General features: G+C 54.1%; 1 protein-coding gene across 2 annotated transcripts; it reads right to left on the reverse strand.

Annotated features, from left to right (window-relative positions):
• Positions 1-895: 895 nt before the first annotated feature.
• GNG12 (G protein subunit gamma 12) lies at positions 896-19,988 on the reverse strand. 2 transcript variants are annotated; one of them, XM_041398354.1, is made up of 4 exons: positions 19,873-19,988; positions 12,367-12,424; positions 3,729-3,844; positions 896-1,918 (listed from the first exon to the last, which is right to left on the reverse strand). In XM_041398354.1, the coding sequence occupies exons 3-4, from the start codon at positions 3,822-3,824 to the stop codon at positions 1,793-1,795; spliced, it is 222 nt and encodes a 73-aa protein (XP_041254288.1). In that variant the 5' UTR covers positions 3,825-3,844; positions 12,367-12,424; positions 19,873-19,988; the 3' UTR covers positions 896-1,792. The 2 variants fall into 2 exon arrangements, with proteins under 2 accessions (XP_041254288.1, XP_041254289.1); XM_041398355.1 differs by having other exon boundaries at positions 3,729-3,847.
• Between the last annotated feature and the right edge of the window lie 718 nt (positions 19,989-20,706).

A 20,706-nucleotide genomic window follows, 5' to 3' on the forward strand; every position in this document is an offset into this window, starting at 1 on the left:
CAATGGTTTAATTTCTTTTTTAAAAAATCAGCAAGGGCAGAGTCTGCATCTCCCCAGATTTTACAACCCCTGTTCATCCTGGGGGTATTGATGGCAAAAAGCAAAGTGCAGACGTATCCACTGCAGATCTGAGTGTACACTGCATTTTAAAAATGGCAAGTTCACCCAGAACCCCTGGATTAAACGCTGCCAGATGTGGGCAGCTGTGCTGGATCATCCAGATCCCACATCTGGACCAGCACCCTGCCACGAGCTTCACCCAAGGGCAGACACCAAAACCCCTGCAGCCCCACCGGGGACCTCAAACCAAACCAAAAAAATTCCAATTTCTTCCCAGATTCCGGGGAAAACAACCAGCAGCAGCACAAGGCTCCTTCCCTCCCTGCAGCTGGGCACAGCTGGACTGCCCTCAGCCCCTCACTGAGCAATTAACAGAGCTCATTAATTGTCACCAGGGCCGTGGCAGACACAGACACGGCCAAGAGGAATCAGTGCAGAGCCACGCTGTTGGTTTTGTTTTTTTTTTTAACTGCCACTAGAAAAATACTCTGATTACAAAAATAATTGGCAGGCAAGCCCAGGGTAAGCAGCAGGTTTCTCTGTCAGGCTGATTTCTGGAGCTCTGCCAAAGAGATTTGTCAAACAGAGTCGAATTTTTTTTTTACTCTGTATCAAAAGTGGGTCTGTGGTTTCATCTAGAAATGACAAATGTGCAAGGTAAATGACAAGAGGTTCATGAATTCTGCAAATATACTCCCAGAGATGCAGGGTTATGGCAGAGGACTCCAGCTGCCTGCACAGAGGGACATTTGCAGCCAGATGAAACCAGGATTATTTTTGAACCCTTCAAAATTTGCTGTTAATGTATAAAGTTTATATATCTACACACACAGAGAGAGAAAGACTTTTTTATTATGTGTATATATAAAATATATACTAGATGGAAAGGCCCTCAATTATAGATGCATAACCACAAGCTGGAGCTAATTTGGCATTTTTCCTGTTTAAAAATGGATTTTTTTTATAAAAATGAGTCAAGTTCTGACTCCCTGCTCAGAACCCAGCTGGGATTGGGAGCAAGGGCAGCTCTGCCAGGGCACTTCCAGCCTCTCCTTCTTTTCTCATTTCTTTGGGGGTGTGTTTTATACTAACACAGGTGTTTTATTCGATAAGAAAACGCAGCAGAATCCAAGCTGGAAATTCTGCTTTTCCAACTGATAGAAAGCAGGGAAAGCATCTCTGATTCCCAGCTCTATCCTTTAAAAGCCCTGGGATGAGAGGCCAGCGGGAGGAAGGCTGAGGCAGAGCTCCCTGGAGCTCCCCAGCAGCTGCTACAATCATTTTGCAAGGTAGATTTTGCTAGAAAATGCACTTTAAGCGTGCCTGTGCACAAACAGGTGCTGCCAGCACAGGCACAAACCCCCCCCCCCCCCCCAAAAAAAAAAAAAAATCCATAATTTTATAAAATGTAAACCCAGTGATTCCATCAGGTCTCTACAGCTTTGCTTCATCTGCAAAGCTCAGGCAACTTTGGTCGTGCTGGAGTTGGCAAATGCCACCAGGACCCCCGTGCAGAGAGCCTGGAGCCCATTCCCTCGGCCAGGACAGACAGGGCTTGAAGTCAGAAAGCTCCTAAAGGGGGACAGGGATCAGCAGGAATGCCGTGGGGAGCTCAGGGAATGCTCTGGACAGGCTCAGGGAGTGCCCACGGGGTGCAGGTACCTGGGGGAGTGGTGGTGCTTGGCCCAGCTGGGCTGCAGGGGCCGGGCAGGAGGAGCTGCCCACAGCTGTCCTATAACAAAATGCAGGTTTTCTTGTCCTTGAAGGGGTTCTCAGAGGCTGGAATTCCCATGAGCAACGGGTCCTTCTTGGCGTGCTCCTCGCAGTACAGCATCAGGTCAGCCGAGGCCTTGGACACCTGCAGGGCACAGGGAGCAGCACAAGGGGGGTTTGCCATGGAAATGGCACCAAAAACACCAAAAACCCGTCAGGGCTGTGGGGTGGGACACAAAGGGGGTTTGCCATGGAAACGGCACCAAAAACACCAAAAACCCGTCAGGGCTGTGGGGTGGGACACAAAGGGGGTTTGCCATGGAAACGGCACCAAAAACACCAAAAACCCGTCAGGGCTGTGGGGTGGGACACAAAGGGGGTTTGCCATGGAAACGGCACCAAAAACACCAAAAACCCGTCAGGGCTGTGGGGTGGGACACAAAGGGGGTTTGCCATGGAAACGGCACCAAAAACACCAAAAACCCCTCAGGGCTCTGGGGTGGGACACCTGCAGGGCACAGGGGAGCAGCACAAAGGGGGGTTTGCCATGGAAACGACACCAAAAACACCAAAAACCCCTCAGGGCTGTGGGGTGGGACACCTGCAGGGCACGGGGGAGCAGCACAAGGGGGGGTTGCCAGGGAAATGGCACCAAAAACACCACAAACCCCTCAGGGCTCTGGGGTGGGACACCTGGAGGGCATGGGGAAGCAGCACAAGGAGAGTTTGCCAGGGAAATGGCTCCAAAAACACCAAAAACTCCTCCGGGCTGTGGGGTGGGACACCTGCAGGGCACGGGGGAGCAGCACAAGGGGGGGTTGCCAGGGAAATGGCACCAAAAACACCACAAACCCCTCAGGGCTCTGGGGTGGGACACCTGGAGGGCATGGGGAAGCAGCACAAGGAGAGTGTGCCAGGGAAATAGCACCAAAAACACCAAAAACCCCTCAGAGCTGTAGGGTGGGACACCTGTAGGGCATGGGGAAGCAGCACAAGGAGAGTTTGCCAGGGAAATGGCACCAAAAACACCAAAAACCCCTCAGGGCTCACCAAAAGGACACAAAGGGGGTTTGCCAGGGAAATGGCACCAAAAACACCAAAAACACCAAAAACCCCTCAGGGCTGTGGGGTGGGACACAAAGGGGGTTTGACAGGGAAATGGCACCAAAAACACCAAAAAGCCCTCAGGACTGTGGGGTGGGAGAGCTGCTGGGGATGGACTCTCCTCCAGGTGTGATCCCCAGGGAATGGGGGCAGGATGGAGCCCGGGGCTGTGACACCAGGCAGAGAAGCATCCACCAAGCTCCCACAACAGGAGGGCCTTCACAGACCACCAGAAACCAGCTATTTCCTAACTACAACACACTCTAAGTGTTTCTAAACCTATCAACTTTTACCACACCGTGCCATGAATACCTTCAAGCCAGTCATTTAAAATTACCCCTCATGAGCCCACCTTCCATAATTCTGTATCTCCAAAGGACCTGGTCTTATTTACAAAACCACCCTTTAGAACTTGTTTCTAGCTCCACATCTCTCTCAACAATATCTATCCTATTCCATTTCTAAATCAGCATTCCTTATCTCAAAGTCTGCACACAAACACACACTGTGTGAACCTCCTGTCAGTTTAACATTTCTCTACAAATCCATTTCCCACAGGGCTTCAAAATCATTCCAGGGGGATTTTTCATCTCTCCTGGAGGGACAGGATGAGGGGGAACAGCTTCCCACTGCCAGAGGGCAGGGCTGGGTGGGATACTGGGCCGCAAGAATTGGATCTATTTATTATAATTTATTACTATTTATTTGGATTTGTTGAGCTTCGCGGGGAACAAACGCCGAGCCGTGGGTGCACAAAGACACAAAAGCCACACGGACAGGCTGTTCTCTCCCTGTCCCACAGCCAGCAGGGGAAAAGCAAGGAGAAGGAGGGGGCAGGAGGCTGTGCCCACCTTTATCCTCTCGATGGAGGCCTCGATGCGGAGCTGCTGCACGGTCCTGCGCGCCTGGGCGATGTTGTTGGTGGTGGTGGCTGCTTTCCCTGACATTTTCAGCGGGCAGGGAAGCTCTGCTTGGAAAGACAGAGGTTGTTATTCCAGCAGGCAGCACAGCAGCCTGGACTGCTGTTACACAGAGGCACCCACTGCACGCTGCAAAAAAGCGATTTTTGAACGTCATTGTTATTGCGTCCAACAGGACAATTCAGCCAAAAAAACAGCTCTGGAGGTAAAAAATGCTCCAGAGAAAGGCATGTGCTGCCAGACTAGGCCCTTTCTGACCCAGAGATGGGGCAACTGAGAGGTTTCTTAAAAGCTCTTATTCCATTTTCAGTCCCGTGAGAAGGCTGAGACAACACAGATGCTGGAATTCACGGCACCACAGTCACAAGCTGGCTGTTTTATGTTTGAGAATTCTCTACAAATTCACTTCCCACCTTGTGCAGGTTTCTGAGGCTGTGGCACAGCTTGGGCCACTGGATCCCCCCCTGTGCAGCTTCCCCTGGGCTTCTAGGGGGTTCTGGAAAGCCACAAGGTCCCTGGGAGCTGCCCCAGGGGAGGGGACAAGCTCCTGAGCCCAGCAGAGTGAAAGCAAGCAGCCAGGATGGAAGCACAGGACATTGGGCTTGGAAAATCCCTCTGAGCCCATCCAGTCCAACCACGGCCAGCACTGCCAAGGCCACCCGTGGCCCCAAGTGCCACATCCCCAGGGCTTTAAACCCCTCCAGGGCTGGAGAACCTTTCTGGGGAGGAACACCATCCCTGGCACAGGCAGCCCTGGCTGGTTCTCCACATCAGCCTTGGTCCTGAGTGTCCCAGGCCAGGCTGGACACTGGGAGCAGCCTGGGACAGGGGGAGCTGTCCCTGCCACGGCAGGGCTGGGCTTTGAGTTCTCTCCCAGCCAAACCAGTCTGGGATTCCAGTCTGCAGGAATCTTCAGCCCAGCCCTGCCCATGTCCCCTGTCCTGTATCCCAGCAGGGCTCTGGAGATGAGCTCCAGGAGATGAGGGGAGCTGTGTGTGACCCCTCCAGGGCCTGAACCCCTCCTGGGTGTGACTGAACCCCTCCAGTGTCTGACCCCTCCTGTGCTGAACCCCCCCTGTGTTTAACCCCTCCTGTGCTGAACCCCTCCTGTGTGTCACTGAACCTTCCAGGGTGTGACTGAACCCCTCCAGTGCCTGAACCCCTCCTGTGCTGAACCCCTCCTGTGTGTCACTGAACCCCTCCTGGGTGTGACTGAACCCCCCCTGTGTGTCACTGAACCCCTCCTGAGTTTAACCCCCCTGTGTTTAATCCCCCCTGAGTTTAACCCCCTGTGCTGAACCCCTCCTGAGTTTAACCCCCCTGTGTTTAATCCCCCCTGTGTTGAACCCCCCCTGTGTTGCACCCCCTGCCCTGCACGCCGAGGCAGCTCCGTGCCCTTTCCCTTTCCGAGCAGCCCTGCAGGGCTCAGGTTTCTCTCACCCAGCCTGGCAGCAGGGCTGTTTTCCAGTGCCAGCCCAGCAGGCTGGGAGCAGCACTTTCCTGCTCCCAGGCCCCGTGTGCAGGGGACATTCCTTGGAGAAGCTTTGGGCAGAGCAATTCCCCAGGGGCAGGAAACGCTGGAGGAGGGACAGTCACTCCTCAGGTTTGCTGCCACTAAAAACTCATTTCCTGCAGCAAAGAGCAAGAGATCCCCCTGCAGATCCATGGCTGCTCCCAGCCCTGTCCAGCCTGGCCTTGGGCACTGCCAGGGATCCAGGGACAGCCACAGCTGCTCTGGGAATTCCATCTCAGCCCCTCCCCAGTAACAATTCCCAATCTCCCATCCAGCCTGCCCTCTGGCAGTGGGAGCCATTCCCTGTGTCCTGTCCCTCTCCAGTTCTCTGGAGTCCCTTTAGATAAAAAATGAATTTTTCCAGCAGGAAACTGCACAGGCACTGCTGGAGCTGCTGGGTTCAACAGGGGCTCTGCCCATGGGGCCCCAAACCCATCTCTGGGAAAAACAAGGAGCTGTTCCACACGGACACAAAGCACAGATCCACCACAATGGAGCCCAAACTCCCAGCCCAGCCCCTGCAGTTTTCCCTCACAATGTTCAAAACCTGCAGTGTGAAAAACCCAACACACAGCAATGCATTTTCATCCAGTAACAAATGCAGCTCTGAGAGGACAGCTCAGGAGCTGCTGATTCCTCTAATTTTAGTACTTTTTTTTTTTTTTTAGGTTAAAAAAGTTGCAAAATTAGAAGATAAACCATTATCCTCTCATTTAACTGGGGAAAGGCCACATTGAGCCTTCCCTCCCCCAGCCCCAAACCCCCTTTTGCCACTGGAGCTGTTGGATTTTCTGGATCCCTTCCCACCCCATATGGATTGACCTCCTTAGGAAACTTCCAGTGCTTCTTTTCCCAGCTGCTTAGCTTTGTTAATAAATGAGATGTTTGGAAAAAAACAAACCAAACCAAAACAAGCCAAACCGTAAGATTTGAAAATTAAATTGCTGCGTTTGCCCATCTCCAAACAAACACGAGCTTTAATAGCCCTCCTAAGATTACTAAATCTCTTCTGCAGGGAGATTTACAACAACTAGGTCAGCTCCCAATAAATCTGTTTTCCTCCCCAGCTCCTGGCAATGGAGCCACGGGATTTCTCCCAGGGCAGCCTGGACTTCCCAGAACTCCCCAGATTTCAACTGGAGGTGCCAGAATTCTGCAGAACGTGGGGGTTCAGAGCCCTGGGCAGGGTTTGCTGGGCCACGAGGATCTGCTAGGAGAAGAGAGGAGAGGCTCTGATTTCTAGGAAATGATCCCTGGTGCTCAGCAGGCAGCCCTGAGAGCCTCCCCCATCCCAACACCTCCCCTTGGGATCTCTGGTGGCCCAGCACTCCCAGTCCCAGCTCCTCCTTCTGTGCTAAATGCACCAAAAATGAGTTTTCAACAAGTTTTTCCATTCACCACCTAAACCAAAACATGGCTGGTGATCCAGGCCAGGCTGGGCAGGGCTGGAGCACCTGGGACAGTGGGAGGTGTCCCTGCCATGGCAGGGGTGGCACTGGGTGGGATGTAAGGTCCTTTCCAGCCCAAAGCATTCCAGGGTTTTCTGCTGTGACCTCACGCTGCTCCAGGCAGGGGGGGGTTCCCTGTAGGGACACGTGGTGACAATCTCAGTCCCCTGGGTGTGACAGAGCTGAGCAGGACCCGGGCTGGTGGTGACAGAGATTCCCAAAGCCCAGAGCAGCTGCAGGCACGGCTGCAACTCTCCCTTGGGTCTGACTCAGAGCCTAAAACGAGACAAAAGATCAGAGGCAGGACAGCCTCCCCTGGCCACCACCCTGCCATGGCAGGGCCACCTCCCGCTGCCCCAGGTGCTCCAAACCCATCCAGCCTGGCCTGGGACACTGCCAGGCATCCAGGGGCAGCCCCAGTCTGTGCCAGGCCTGCCCACCCTCCCAGGGAAGGATTTATTTCTCATTTACCCACTGAAAACTGCACGGGAGGATTCCCACCAGCTGCGCTCTGCCAGGGAAAGACAAAACCACAGGAAACTTCCAGTGCACTTCCTGCAGCCACACACCTGCACTTTTTCCTTTCTTGAAACACCTGCAGACAGGTGGAGCTGCCCCTGTTCCAGAGAAAAGCCCTGTTTTTCCAGGCCTTGCCCTATTTCTTTCCTCAGGCTTTAGGTAACGAGGTTGCCGCGCAGCAGATCCCCGGATCCGCCTGGGCCGGCTGCCAAAGCCCAGCTCCAGAGGGATAATTAAACTCTGGACTGTCTTATTTACTCTCTTAGATCCAGGACTTGTGAGGCACCTGCTGAGTGAAAGGTAATTAAATCAGCCCTGCTGAAGCAGGGCTGGGGATCTGCTGGAAATCCCAGCAGCTCTGCCTGGAACACGGCTCCCAGTTTGCTCCAGTTGTGCCAAGCCTGCTCATACTGGAGCAGCAAAGCCTGGCTGGCAGCAGGACAGGGCCTCAAAGGTGTCTTGGAACTGTTTCTCTGAAATAAAGCAGATTTTGAGGTGAGTAACTCAGAACTTGGATCAACAACAGAGTATGGTGGGCAAAACACAAACCAACACCAGTGACAATGACAGCACCTCCAAGTGTAACACCCTGCCAGCCCCTGCTTTGTTTTCAAGCCCTGGTCTTCCTGCCCTTGGTTTTCCAGCTCCTGGTTTTCCAGCCATGATTTTCCAGCCCTTGATTTGTTTTCCAGCTCCTGGTTTTCCAGCCCCTGGTTCTGCTGCCCCTGGTTTGTTTTCCAGCACTGAATTTCCTGCCCCTGGTTTTCCAGCCCTGGTTCTCCTGCCCCTGGTTTGTTTTCCAGCCCTGGTTCTCCTGCCCCTGGTTTGTTTTCCAGCCCTGGTTCTCCTGCCCCTGGTTTGTTTTCCAGCCCTGGTTGTAGGTTCCAAAGGCCGTTTTCCAGCCCTGGTTCTCCTGCCCCTGGTTTGTTTTCCAGCCCTGGTTCTCCTGCCCCTGGTTTGTTTTCCAGCCCTGGTTCTCCTGCCCCTGGTTTGTTTTCCAGCCCTGGTTCTCCTGCCCCTGGTTTGTTTTCCAGCCCTGGTTCTCCTGCCCCTGGTTTGTTTTCCAGCCCTGGTTCTCCTGCCCCTGGTTTGTTTTCCAGGGCTGCCAGCAGGGATCTAAAGTTACAGCTGACCTGCAAATGGAGGTTCCAAAGGCCTCTCCCTTCCCAGAGCCACTGGAGCCCTGCTGGGGAGGATGGAAAGGAGGATGGATGTGCCAGACTCGCCAAGGAAAGGGCAGGAAAAGGACACGGGGTGTTCCCCACGTCCCCTCTGAGCCTGCCCCCGCCCTGCAGGCCCATGGGGTGGCAGGGAGCCCCAGGAGTCACTGCTGCTGCTGCTGCTGGAGCAGCTCCAGCCTGGAAATGTTTGGATGCTGCTGCCTGATAAACCAGAAACAATCACCACCATGGGAATGATCCCACTCCTCTTAAATACACAGGAACAGGGGGGAAAGAGGGAAACAAGCAGCAGGACAAGCTCAGAGCTGCTGCTCCCAGCTCGTTCCCAGCCCTGAGCTCGAGTTAGAGGTTCCAGTAATTCCACCACGAGTGCTGCAGGTTTCCAAGGGACACCACTCCCTGCTGTTTGCTGGGAGAGATTGAGGCTGGCTCTGGTTTGTCACCACCACTGACACAGGCTGTGGTTGCTGCTCCACAGCCCTGCCTGCAGAACCATTCTGCTCCCTCCTTCCTCCCTGGCATCCCTTCATCCCACTGCCTTCAGCTGGCACCCTGCAAACAATTTGGGAGTAACACCAGCAAACCCCAAATCCCAACTCCAGCTGCCTCCTCGTAGCAACTCACACTCCCCAGAGCTCACAGGAATAAAATTTTGCTTCTGCAAATGCAGGGATTTGTCGGGCAGGAAGGCGCGGGGAGGAGGAAGAGGAAGATGCAGGGAGTGGCACCAAGCTGAGGGAAATCCTTCTGGAGAACAGGGAGAAGGAGCCCAATGGCCCCTGGAGGGGTGGCAGAGCCTGGGATGGGCCTCGTGGCCCCTCCAGGAGCAGGGCAGGCGTGGGGTGAGGCTCCCTGGTCCTGATCAGGGTGCTCTGCACGTGCCGCGTTCCCAGGAGCTCCGCGGGGGCCGGCGGCCGGTCAGGACTTGAATGCCGGGGCTGGTTTTCCTACGGGGCAGCCTTGGGAGCTCAGGGTTTGTCATGACTTGCAGAACCTGAAAATGCTCCCAGTCCAAGCCAGGAGGCCACTGCTGGCATTGAAGGTGGGGGCAGGAATAAACAGCTCAGTTCCGAGCAGGCATTGGAGCACAACCAGCCACAGCAGCAGCCGAAACAATTCCACAGGAGCAGCACAAACTCTCTGGAATTGTGACCTTCCCTAGCTTTGATTTCTGATTTTTTAGGCCTTCAGTGGAAGAATCTGTTGGAGGAATCTCAGTGTGCCTGGCTCTATTTTCAGCCCAAGTGCTGCAGAGGAGGTGCAGTGAGAGCTGAGGTGTCCCCCTGATCCTGCACACCCCAGAGCACAGCAGCACCTGGAACAAGGAGCCCCAGGAAGGGTGGGAGAGGCACAGAGCCCCTGACAGCAGCAGCAGGGAGAAAGGAGCATCCAAGGGATGCCCCTGCCCACCTGAACCCAAACAGCCCCTTGGGGCTTCTCCCCAGCAAGGACATGCCTTGCCCTGGCAGGGACAAGGGTCTTGGAAAGGACTTGGGAAGAATGGATGATTACTGAGGGTGGAAAATGGGAGGAGGAAGGAAGGAAGGAAGGAAGGAAGGAAGGAAGGAAGGAAGGAAGGAAGGAAGGAAGGAAGGAAGGATCCAGCCATGCTGCCAGCCTGGTTCTTCAGCAGCCATGGGGAAAGCCCAGGGCTCTGCTGGCCCAGTGTGGGGCCGTGCTGACACCCAGTGGAAGCTCTGGAGCTGGAACCTTTTCCTTCTGCCAAAGAGAATGGAAAATGAACCTGGGCAGCAGGAAAACACCGGGGTCCTGCCCTCAGCCAGCACAGGGAGCTGAGGGTGGAGTAAAGCAGGGATCCGAGGTGCTTTTGGGTCCCTTCTCTTTTGATGGTGCTTTTGTCCCATCCCTAGAAGGGTCCAGGCCAGCATGGAGCAGCCTGGGACAGTGGGAGGTGTCCCTGCCCACGGCACTGGATGGGCTTTGAGGTCCCTCCCAACCCAAATTCTGGAATTTCACGATCCTCATTCCCCACACAGCAAGCAGAGAGACAAGTGGTGCAATATTCCACAGATTTCTGGGGGCACCCCGAGCCACCCCTGCCCTTTGCAGGCTGGACACAACATCCACAGTGCAAACTTCCCAGGAAAAATGGCAACAGGGGTCACCCACGACCTCCCTGCTCCCGTCATGGAGAAGGAGAAGGATTTTTCCACACCTACCCCAAACCAAGCTGTGAGTAGCAGCTCCCTGGTGGAGCAGGTGAGAAGGGCTGGGTTTTTAAGCAGGACTGGATTTTAAACAGAACTGGATTTTTAAGCAGGACTGGATTATTAAACAGGATTGGATTTTTAAGGAGGACTGGATTTTTAAGCAGGACTCGGGTGAGATTTGCAGTAATGACACAAATATTTTATATGCACTAGAAAAAGCCTGGGTTTAGTGAAAGAAAGCAAGATCTTCCCCCAGGGATCACAGTCTGGAAAAGGAAAGCTGGAACACCTGGCAGCTGCAGGACTTGCAGTGGTTTTGGGGGGAGTGGGGTTGCTCTGGGGTCCACCACAGCTGAAGGGGTTGGGGGAGCTCAGGCAGCTCAGATTCCAAACCCAATTTTCCAGCAGAAAAGGTCCAGCAAGGCCATCCCCCTCCTGCAGGAGGTGCAGCAGCCAGGGCTGCATGAAAATTGGGAATTCTGGCAGATCCACCTGGTTTGCACAGGGTGCCTGTCAGTGCAAACACACAATAAAAACCCCTTAAAGCACAGAACATCCATTTGTGATGTTCCCTCCTTCAGAGAATTTACACTTGAGAGTACTGAGAGATTCTACACTAGAGATCTTTTTTTTTTTAAATTATAAATAACGCTGCCAGTGTCTTAATTGGGGATTAAAATCCTTAATGATGTGAAATGAAAGGAAACAGACAACTCCCAAGATCTTCAATTGGACTTGGTGCTCTGGGTGTTTAATTAAGGCTGTGCTCCTCCATAACCTCCCTTCCTAAGCTGTTCCAGCAGCATCCTGCTGATCAAACTGGGCTGCAGCTCCCTTTGATTTTCAAAGGCAGCCCCCACTGTGGGATTCAGTCAAACCCAAGGCACATTTTGGGAGAGGAGCAGTGGAAAAACCTGCTTTTGCTTTCCTCTGCATTTCTCCTGACTTCACTTTTTGTACCTTTAGCACGCAGGAAAAGAGACTTTTAGATCAAGGTTACTTTGAAAAACATCTGAGCAGTGTTATTTTAGAGACTGAAGCCTGAAGTCACTGGAAAAGGCAACGACCTGCAGGGCAGCCTCCCCACAGAAGGTCCCTGTTCCTCCCCGGGGGCTCATTCCCACAGGGAAAAAGGGGAAAACTCCAAAGAGACTTTTGCAAAGAGACTTTCAGCTGCATGAAAATCAGGCTGCAAAGCAGGAGAGAGCTGTGCTGAAAGCTCCAGCCTGGCCCCAGGTTCTGTGACCTTCAGCAGATTCTTTGTCTGGCACAGATAAAGCCTGGGGAGAGCCCCAGGGGGCTCAGCTCCAGGAACTGGGAAAGCTGGGAAGGATTTCACCACTTCCTTGGCTGCAGGAATTTATCCAGGTGCCTATTTTTAAGGATGGGGGGGACACAGAATAATTTGCATTTTTTGATGGTCAAACAAAATACGTGTAGCACAGCAAAGACAGAAATTATGAAGATTTGCAGGCTGGTAAAAAAATTTCCCCTAATCAGGGAAATAAACAAGGAAAAGCTTAACTTCTGTGGGAAAAGCAGGTTTTTCTGCCCCCTGAATTCAACCCAAAAGCAGTCAGGCAGTTAAAATAATGAGGTGAAAAGTGTCAGCAATCCTGCCAAGGACTTGATATTTGTTCTGCTCCAGAATAAAATTAAATCACCAGGGTTTGGGACCTGTCATGCTGCTTTGTATTTTGCACGAAATAAAAGAACCAGAGTGGACTGGAAACTCACCTACATAGGCAGACTTGCTCCCTGTCCAGCTTGCCTTGATTTTATCGGTGTAATGATCCTGAAACAAGAATAAAATCAAAGTTATAAGGATTTCACGGCGCAAGAAAGCCAAAGCTGGGGGGGTTGGCTTCATGCTAATCACAAAACCAATCTTTTGAGATTGGAAAATCCACCTCAAACTTGGAGCAGCCTGGGATAGTGGAAGGTGTCCCTTCCCAAGGCATGGGGTGGGACTGGGTGGGATTTAAGGTCCCTTCCAACCATCCCAGGATTACTTTGTCCCTGGAGACTCGGAGCTGTCAGCCTCCATCACTCCAGTGATGTGTCCTCACAGCTGGGTTTAAATCACTGCCCAAAAAAATGTCAGAGCTCACATTCCCCACGGAGGCCTTGCATCCCCAGAGAGAAACCTGGGATGACACCACCCTCATCTCCTGGAGCCCCTGAGGCCCTGGCAGGGCTCTGAGCTCTCCCTGCAGCCTTCTCCTCCCCATGGGAGCCAGCAGGTGATGGGAATTCCGTGGCAGCTGGAGCAGGGAGGGGATTTACAAGCGAAATCACCTTTCCCTTCACCCTCCTGCACGATGCCTGCAGCTCGCACCCAGCTGCGTGGCAGGTTCCAGCAGGGGCTGGCAGCGCCCGTGGGACCCTCTGCTGGAATTCCCAGTGTGGAACTGGGACCAGAGGCACTTCCTGAGCTGGCATAGCCAGGGCAGGGCCGGATCCAGGGCTGCCACTGACAATTCAGCCTTTGGGATGGATCCAGCCTGCCCTGGCACCGAGCCCGGGGCTGCTCCGTGCCCGGCCAAGGAGCCACCACAGCCATCCCTTCCCTCATTCCCAGGGAAGGAGGAGGGGAAAACCCACCTGAAATTCCCCAGGGACGGCCCTGAGCCAGGCAGGCAGCGATAATTTACTTGTGGGGAATTTTGGAAGGAATTTGACACGGGACTTTTGAATTGGTTTTGATGATGTGGTTTGTTTTTCTTATCTTCTGCACAGGCAGGAAGGGTGAATTTGGCTCATATCATTACAACATGATTTAGAAGGTCTCAAGACCCTTAATTATAAGACTTTTTAAGGAGTCATTGACTAATAAAATGCTGTCAACAAGGACATTTATGTTTTTGACTCAATCTGTAAATATTTCATTTTATGGACTCATGCTACAGTGCAAGCTCTTTTAGCCAATCATGTTAAGACACACAAACCTAAAGTGCTGCATTCTAAACCCTTTGTTTGCTTCTGTAATTACTTTTATTTTTTCTATATCTTAAACTATAAAACTCTAAACTTTCTTTTACTGAGCTTTAAACTATAAATCCAATTCTCACTTCTGGCACCTCAGCTTGGGAGCCTTTCCCAGGGTCACAGATCAAATCCTGGGTTTAATTCCAAGCTTTGGCTTACAAGCCCAAAGTTCTGAGAGTTCCCTGCATTTCAGATTGCAGCAGGCAGCACGGGCAGAATTCCCATGATAATCACACCCCACTTCCCGTGCTGGAAACGGGATCACACTTTTAACAAGTGCTGGTCAAATCACTGTGTGGAGGAGGAAAATAAATTGTGTTAAGGACAGTCTGCCTTGCCACAGTCCTTGTCCCCGTGCCAGGCTCGTCCTGTCCACATCCAGCAAGGAAACCAAAATAAATAAATGTGACACGTAACCTCCTCCACAGACGTGGGACTGCTGCACAAAATCAAAGCTGGAATGGAAAAAGCTGCTGCTCTGCTTATCTGTGCAACATCCCAAGCTGCTCACACCCCCTGGACACTGCCAGGGAAAAACAAGGATCATTGTAAAATCGGCCTGTGCATCCCGAGGGGGACGCAAACACAGCCACAACAACCAGGGAGCGCCCGGAATGGTTTGGGCTGGGAGAGACCTGCAGGGATCAGCCAGCCCAAGATCATCCACAGGGCTGCTACAGGAGGGCTGGATCCCCTGGGAATGCTGGATCCCTGGAGGGCTGGATCCCCTGGGAGTGCTGGATCCCCTAGGAGGGCTGGATCCCCTGGGATCCCCTGGGATGCTGGATCCCTGGGAGGGCTGGATCCCCTGGGAATGCTGGATCCCTGGAGGGCTGGATCCCCTGGGAGTGCTGGATCCCCTAGGAGGATGCTGGATCCCTGGGAGTGCTGGATCCCCTGGGAATGCTGGATCCCTTGGGATGCTGGATCCCCTGGAGTGCTGGATCCCCTGGGAGGCCTGGATCCCCTGGAATGCTGGATCCCCTGGGATCCCCTGGGATGCTGGATCCCTGGGAGGGCTGGATCCCCTGGGAGTGCTGGATCCCCTGGGAGTCCTGGATCAGTTCAGAATTGGCTTGTGTCACAACAACCAGGGAGCACCCGGAATGGTCTGGGTTGGGAGAGACCTCCAGGGATCAGCCAGCCCAAGCCCATCTCTAATTCACCTGAGCAGTAATTCCAGCTCCTGGGGCTGCCCTCCACCCCAGAGCCACACTGATATTCCTGCCTAATCAAAGCTCCTATCAAGCCACTCATAAAAACCCACAAACCCAGCATTGCTGGCATAGTTGGAGGCTGGAGTAATGCACCCCCTGCAAAAGCCTCCACTCAGAGGCCAGGCCCTGCTCGGGAAGGAATAAATCAGGGAAGGGCACGTGGGCTGAGGAAATTCCACAGCTGGATGGGTCCCAGTCCCTCTGGCCAAGGCTGGCAGCACCAGCCAGCTCCTCCTGCTCTGCAGGAGTTCCAGTTCCAGCTGGAGCATCCCTGCTTTGCAGGAGGAATCCCTTGCAAGTTCTACAGCAACATGAACCAGATTCAGCTGGGAAGAGGATGGTCCCTGTCCCATAGAAGTCAGGGACACTTTCTGCTTATCCCAGCTCCAAGCTTAGACCAAAAACCCTGACCTTGGCAGGGGGCTTGAAGCTACAAACAGAGCTGAAAATGTAATTTGGGATCTGCTCAAGATTGTTCACAGCAGTCACGGAATCACAGCCTGGTTTGGGTTGGGAGGGAGCTCAAAGCTCACCTCATCCCAACCCCCTGCCCTGGCAGGGACACTGCCACTGTCCCAGGTGCTCCAGCCCCAGTGTCCAGCCTGGCCTTGGGCACTGCCAGGGATCCAGGGGCAGCCACAGCTGCTCTGGGCACCTGTGCCAGGGCCTGCCCACCCTGCCAGGGAGGAATTTATCCCTAATATCTCATCCAAACCTGCCCTATTTTTCTCTTCCTATGGTAGCCACCAGTCCCTGATGTTTCCCTGGTTCAGGCAGCAAGGGCTAGGTCCCAGGGCATCCCCTTGGCATTCTCCTGGAAACTGGGAGGGAGAATTTTCCCTCCTCAGCTTACAGCACCAGGAAACCTCCTGATGATGGGCTCTGGGGGAGGCTGGACACAAGGAAAACCCTCCTTTAGATGGGAAAACCAGACAAAATGTCCCGTGTGAGCTCCCACTGGCTCTGCACAGGGAATGGCTCTGGTGAGCAAATGGGTGATGGCACAGAGCAGCTGGATCAGGGCAGCAGCCTGGGAATGCAGGCTGGGAATGCAGGCTGCTCCCTTCCCAGCAGGACTGAGATGGGCTTTTCACCTCCAAACACCCCGAGAGCCAGGCTGGAGAGCAGCCCCTGCACAGAGCAGGGCTGGATGGAGCAGGGCAGGAGGGCTTGGATCACACATCCACAGCAAAGCGTGCCAAAAACTCACCTGTCCCTGCACAGCAGGATTGGAAAGCCACGGGAGGAGGGATGGGAAGAGAAAGGGGGTAAACAAAGGGGGTAAACAAAGGGGGAGCAAGGCTGGCTCCTGCCTGAGCTGAGCCCAGTGTTTAAAGAAGGAGCTGATCCCAGCAGCCTCAGCTGCTGCAGCACAAATAACCCTCACAACACACTTTCTTCCCTTTCCCTCCTCCCCCTGGAACTCCAGCACATGCCAAGAGGCTGATACGGACACAGGAAGCTGAATATAAACACATTGCCTGTTTTACCAAATATTCAAAGGAACACAACTAAAAATACTCAGCTGCTGGTGTCCAGGAACATCCCAAAGCTGTGATCCAGCCCCAGCCCCGCTGCCTGGGGCTCCCAGGGAGCTGGGATTTGGGGCACACTGAACCCCAGGCCTCAGCTTTCAGAGAATCCCAGCTGGCTGGAGTTGGAAGGGACCTTAAAGATCTTCTTGTTCTGTTATTCCCTGTGTCCTGTCCCTCTATCCCTGTCCAAAGCCCCTCTCCATCATTCCTGCTGCTCCTTCAGGCCCTGAAAAGCCACCCTGAGGTCACCCAAAAGTTTCCCCTCTCCAGGTGAACAATCCCAGCTCTGCCAGCCTTTCCTCCCAGCAGAGCTGCTCCATCCCTGGGACCATCCTGGTGCCTCCAACAGCTCCATGTCCTTCCTCTCCTGAGGGTCACAAAGCTGGAGGCATCTTCTGGTGACACCCCAGAAGATCCAGGAGTGGGTCCTCTCCTCCCCAGGGACACCTGGCTGGAAGGGGCTCAGCAGCTCCCCAGTAAGGAATGCTGGATCCCCTGGGAATGCTGGATCCCCAGAGCCACGTGTCTCCCCAGGGGCTGGATGGACCCCCACCACATCCCACCCCCACTGCTCCCCCCACCTTCCTGCCTCTACCTCCCTCCCTAAAATCCCTTGGAGAATCCCACCACAACCCTGAGGAATTCTGTCCCGGCCTCTGCTCTTTCTCATCAATCCTTGCAAAACACGGAATGGAAACTTTCTGCTTTTTTTTTCAACTTTCTCTCTTTTTTTCATGTCACCAGTTCTGTCTCACCTTCCAAACTCCCCCCAGGTGATTCCTGAGAGCAGGAATGATGTGGGACCAAGAGCTCCCAACACCGAGTGCAGGAGGAATACTGAGGTTTGGAAAAACGAGCCCCAGCTGTGCAACAGTGCAAAATTCACCAAACAGCTGCTCAGCTCCAGCAGTGCAGCAATCCAAGAGTCACCACACATGTGCAGCTCCCATTTCCCAAGAAAAAGTGAGTCCGTGACGACCTCCAAGAACGGGGGGTGTTCCATCCCAACTCGTGGAGCCCCGCTCCAAGCCCTGCCCCTGCTCAGGGGTATTTCTGTGCCAGGACTCAGCGGCCTTCCCCGTTCCCAGCATTTGTGTAAGCACAGATGGAGTTGCAGCAACTCAATCCTCCCAGGAATCCAGCTCTGTGGCCCGGCCAGGGCTTCCCTTGATAGCTCCAAACCTTTGGAAACGCTTCCCTCGGCCCCTGCAGGGATCTCTGCTCGGCAAAGGGGACAAAGGCGAAGGGTGAGCATTTATGGGGCTGCACCACGGGTCTCTGCAGCCATGTGGATCCTCTTGCACAACACAGCACGGGCACAGGGACACTGGGATCTCTGTGGGATCCGGGGAGCTGTGTCCAGGGAAGGAGCAGCTTCCCACCACAGGGTTGTGCCAGCATCCCCCACTCAGCACTCCTGCAGGGATGGCGGAGCCACGGAAAAAGGAGGGAAAGGGGTTTTTTAAACAACACAGGGAATGGCTCCCACTGCCAGAGGGCAGGGATGGATGGGAGATTGGGATTACTGGGATTTAGGAATTGTTCCCTGGGGGGTGGGCAGGCCTCTGGGAGAATTCCCAGAGCAGCTGTGGCTGCCCCTGGATCTCTGGCAGTGCCCAAGGCCAGGCTGGAGCAGCCTGGGACAGTGGGAGGTGTTCCTGCCACGGCAGAGGTGGCACTGGGTGGGATTTAAGGTCTCTTCCAACCCAAACCATTTGGGATTCCATAATTCTACTGTGTCACCCCAGGCCCTGCTACAGAGAGCTCCACCTGAATCTGGTTCAAACATTCCGAGGCTTTTTAGCAACAGAACCTAAAACCTGAACAACTTGCAGTACTTAAAAAGTTACCGCATTATATTTGAAATAAAAAATATCTAAAACCTACAGCACAAGTCAATAATTTGATTTAACACCAGCAGGACATGGGAGATCAGTTGTTCTGCTGCCTGGGAGCCCAAGAAGCTCCTTCAGGGCAAGAGGAGAATTTAATCTTTCGAGGAAAATCCCCCACCAGCTGGGTGATTATGGAAGGAGCTCGTCCTCGGCATCAGAGCATCACTGTTCCCCTCTGGAACTGATTGCTCCTTGATTAGAGATCCCCAAAGCTGTGGTGCATCCCAGCCAGGATGGAATACAGGATTGAGGAGTCATTAACTCCACACTAATCCCTCAAGCTCATTTAGTGGCACCGAGCAGCACAAAATCCTGCCACTGTCCACCACCCGCCCTTTACTCCCAGAACTGTGCCGATTCAGAGTTTCTGAACAATTTACACCCCAGACAAACACTCACAAGCAACGTGCCCCTGCTCCTGGGGGTTCTGAGCCAATTAAAACCCCGGATAATCGCCTGGCAAACTGCTGGGAATTCCATCCTGCCACTTTCCAGTTGCCACGTTAATTAAGTCATAGAATGATGGAGTATCCTGAGCTGGAAGGGACCCACGAGGATCACCAAGCCCAGCTCCTGGCCCTGCACAGAACAACCCCAAAATGTGTGCCTCGCTGAGCTCTGGCAGCCTCGGGGAGCTGTGGCATTCCCAGGGGATCTGGGCAGTGCCCACCACCCCCTGCAAGAAGAACCTGTCCCAAAATCCAACCTAAACCCCTCCTGACACAGCTCCAGCTCCTTCCTAAAAACACCAGGCTAAAATCACAATATACACTCAAAACTCCCCCCCAGCACTCCCAAGAAAGTGAAGAATTTAAGCTTGCAAAAGAGAATCACAATTTTAAAGTTACTAAAGGAACTAAAAACTTCCAGGAGTGGAGCTCGATGATCCGTGTGGGTCCCTTCCAGCTCAGGATGTTCTGCAATTCCATGATTCCAAGCAAACCTATTACTGCAGCAGGGTGTGTAATCCCAGTATCAACACGAAACCTCCTGGAATAATGACTCTTCCCACTAATTAACCTCCTTCCCACACTCAGCCCACAGCTCCCCGCACGTGGGAAACTTCCTCCGTCAAGCAGAGCTCGGTGATTCCAAGGAAAACCCGTGGCCTGACGGCTGGGAATGCTGAAATTGGGGAAATTTAAAGGGTTTAGCTGAAAGCTGGGGTGGCCCCCGAGGAGTTGGAGCCACCAGCTCTGGGTGTCCATTGGTGCCGTGGGGAAGGTCTGGAGGGAAGGAGGCGGGAAGGAGAAGGAAATGAAGAAAAAAATTGCCTATTTTAGGATTATTTTTGCCTAATTAAGCACATTGTTTTTTTCATAATTAAGCAGATTTTTTCTCACTGCCGTGCCACTTGTTGAACCACATCACGCCCGCGCGCTGCCTGCCGCCGGGAATCCTCCTCAGCACCACAAAAAAATCGGTGAAAAGCCCCTGGAAAACTCCAAGCCAAGCCCCAAAGCAGCCCCGCCAGGCCCGGCAGCCGAGGGGGCCGGGCCGGCGCTTCCCGCCGCCCCGCGGGGCCGGGCGGGCTGGGCCGGGCGGCAGAGCTCGCTGTTCCCGCTGGGAACCCCCCTGTCCCGGGAATCCCGCGGTCCCGGTACTCACCGAGCGCCGCTCCCGGTGTCTCCACGGGCGACCGGAGCGGGAGCGCAGGCCACGCCCACCGAGAGGAGCCACGCCCCATCCCTCTCAGGTCACGCCCATCTCCGCGGGGGCACGCCCCGAGCGGGGCAGGGCGGGGCCACGCTGGGATGGGCGGGGTCAGGAGACTGGTGGGCGTGGCCACGTGGTTCTCCCAAATTCCTGCAGAATTGCACAGCCAGATCCGGTTTGTTTGGGAAGGGGCTGAGTGAGAAAAGCGTGAGCCCGAGGGGTCGCAGCACACGCAGGGGTTCTGGGGGTGATGGGGGTAGAGAATCCGGCGGGATGGAGGGGCTGGAGCGTGGATATCGCGGGAATTTTGGGAGCTGGGGGTTGTGGAGGTCGCCAGGGAGGGGCAGAAGTGGTATTTGCAAAGGCTTGTCTGCTGCCCGAACCAGCCCGGCGTGCCTGCGCTTGTGGGGCTTTGATCCCGGGATCACCTGGGAATTCATTTGTCTCCAGAGGCAGGGGAGGGTGTGGATTGAAATTTAAATACGGGCTCCTGCCTGGGAGCTGCAGGAGGGAGGAGGAAAATGAGGGGGGGGAGGCCCTGGCACAGCTTGTCCAGGGAAGCTGTGGCTGCCCCTGGATCCCTGGCAGTGCCCAGGCCAGCTTGGACAGGGAGCACCCTGGGATAGTGGAAGGTGTCCCTGCCATGGAATGGGATGGGCTTTAAGGTCCCCCCCAGTCTGGGATTCTATAAAATTCCAGGAGAACCGGGGAAGATGCTGTGCTCATCCCCACCTCTGCCCGGAGTGTCCCCACGGAGCATCCCTGCCCTGTGAGCACCAGGAAAAG

The sequence above is a fragment of the Onychostruthus taczanowskii genome, unplaced genomic scaffold (genome assembly GCF_017590055.1).
Source record: "Onychostruthus taczanowskii isolate IOZ18803 unplaced genomic scaffold, ASM1759005v1 scaffold144, whole genome shotgun sequence".
Lineage (NCBI taxonomy): Eukaryota > Metazoa > Chordata > Aves > Passeriformes > Passeridae > Onychostruthus > Onychostruthus taczanowskii.

Bases quoted from the DNA above. Each gene is read 5' to 3' on its own strand.
- GNG12 (XM_041398354.1), bottom strand. From the start codon at position 3,824: ATGTCAGGGAAAGCAGCCACCACCACCAACAACATCGCCCAGGCGCGC. The intron at 1,919-3,728 runs GTGGGCACAGCC...TGTGCCCTGCAG, and splicing joins CCTCCATCGAGAGGATAAAG to GTGTCCAAGGCCTCGGCTGA.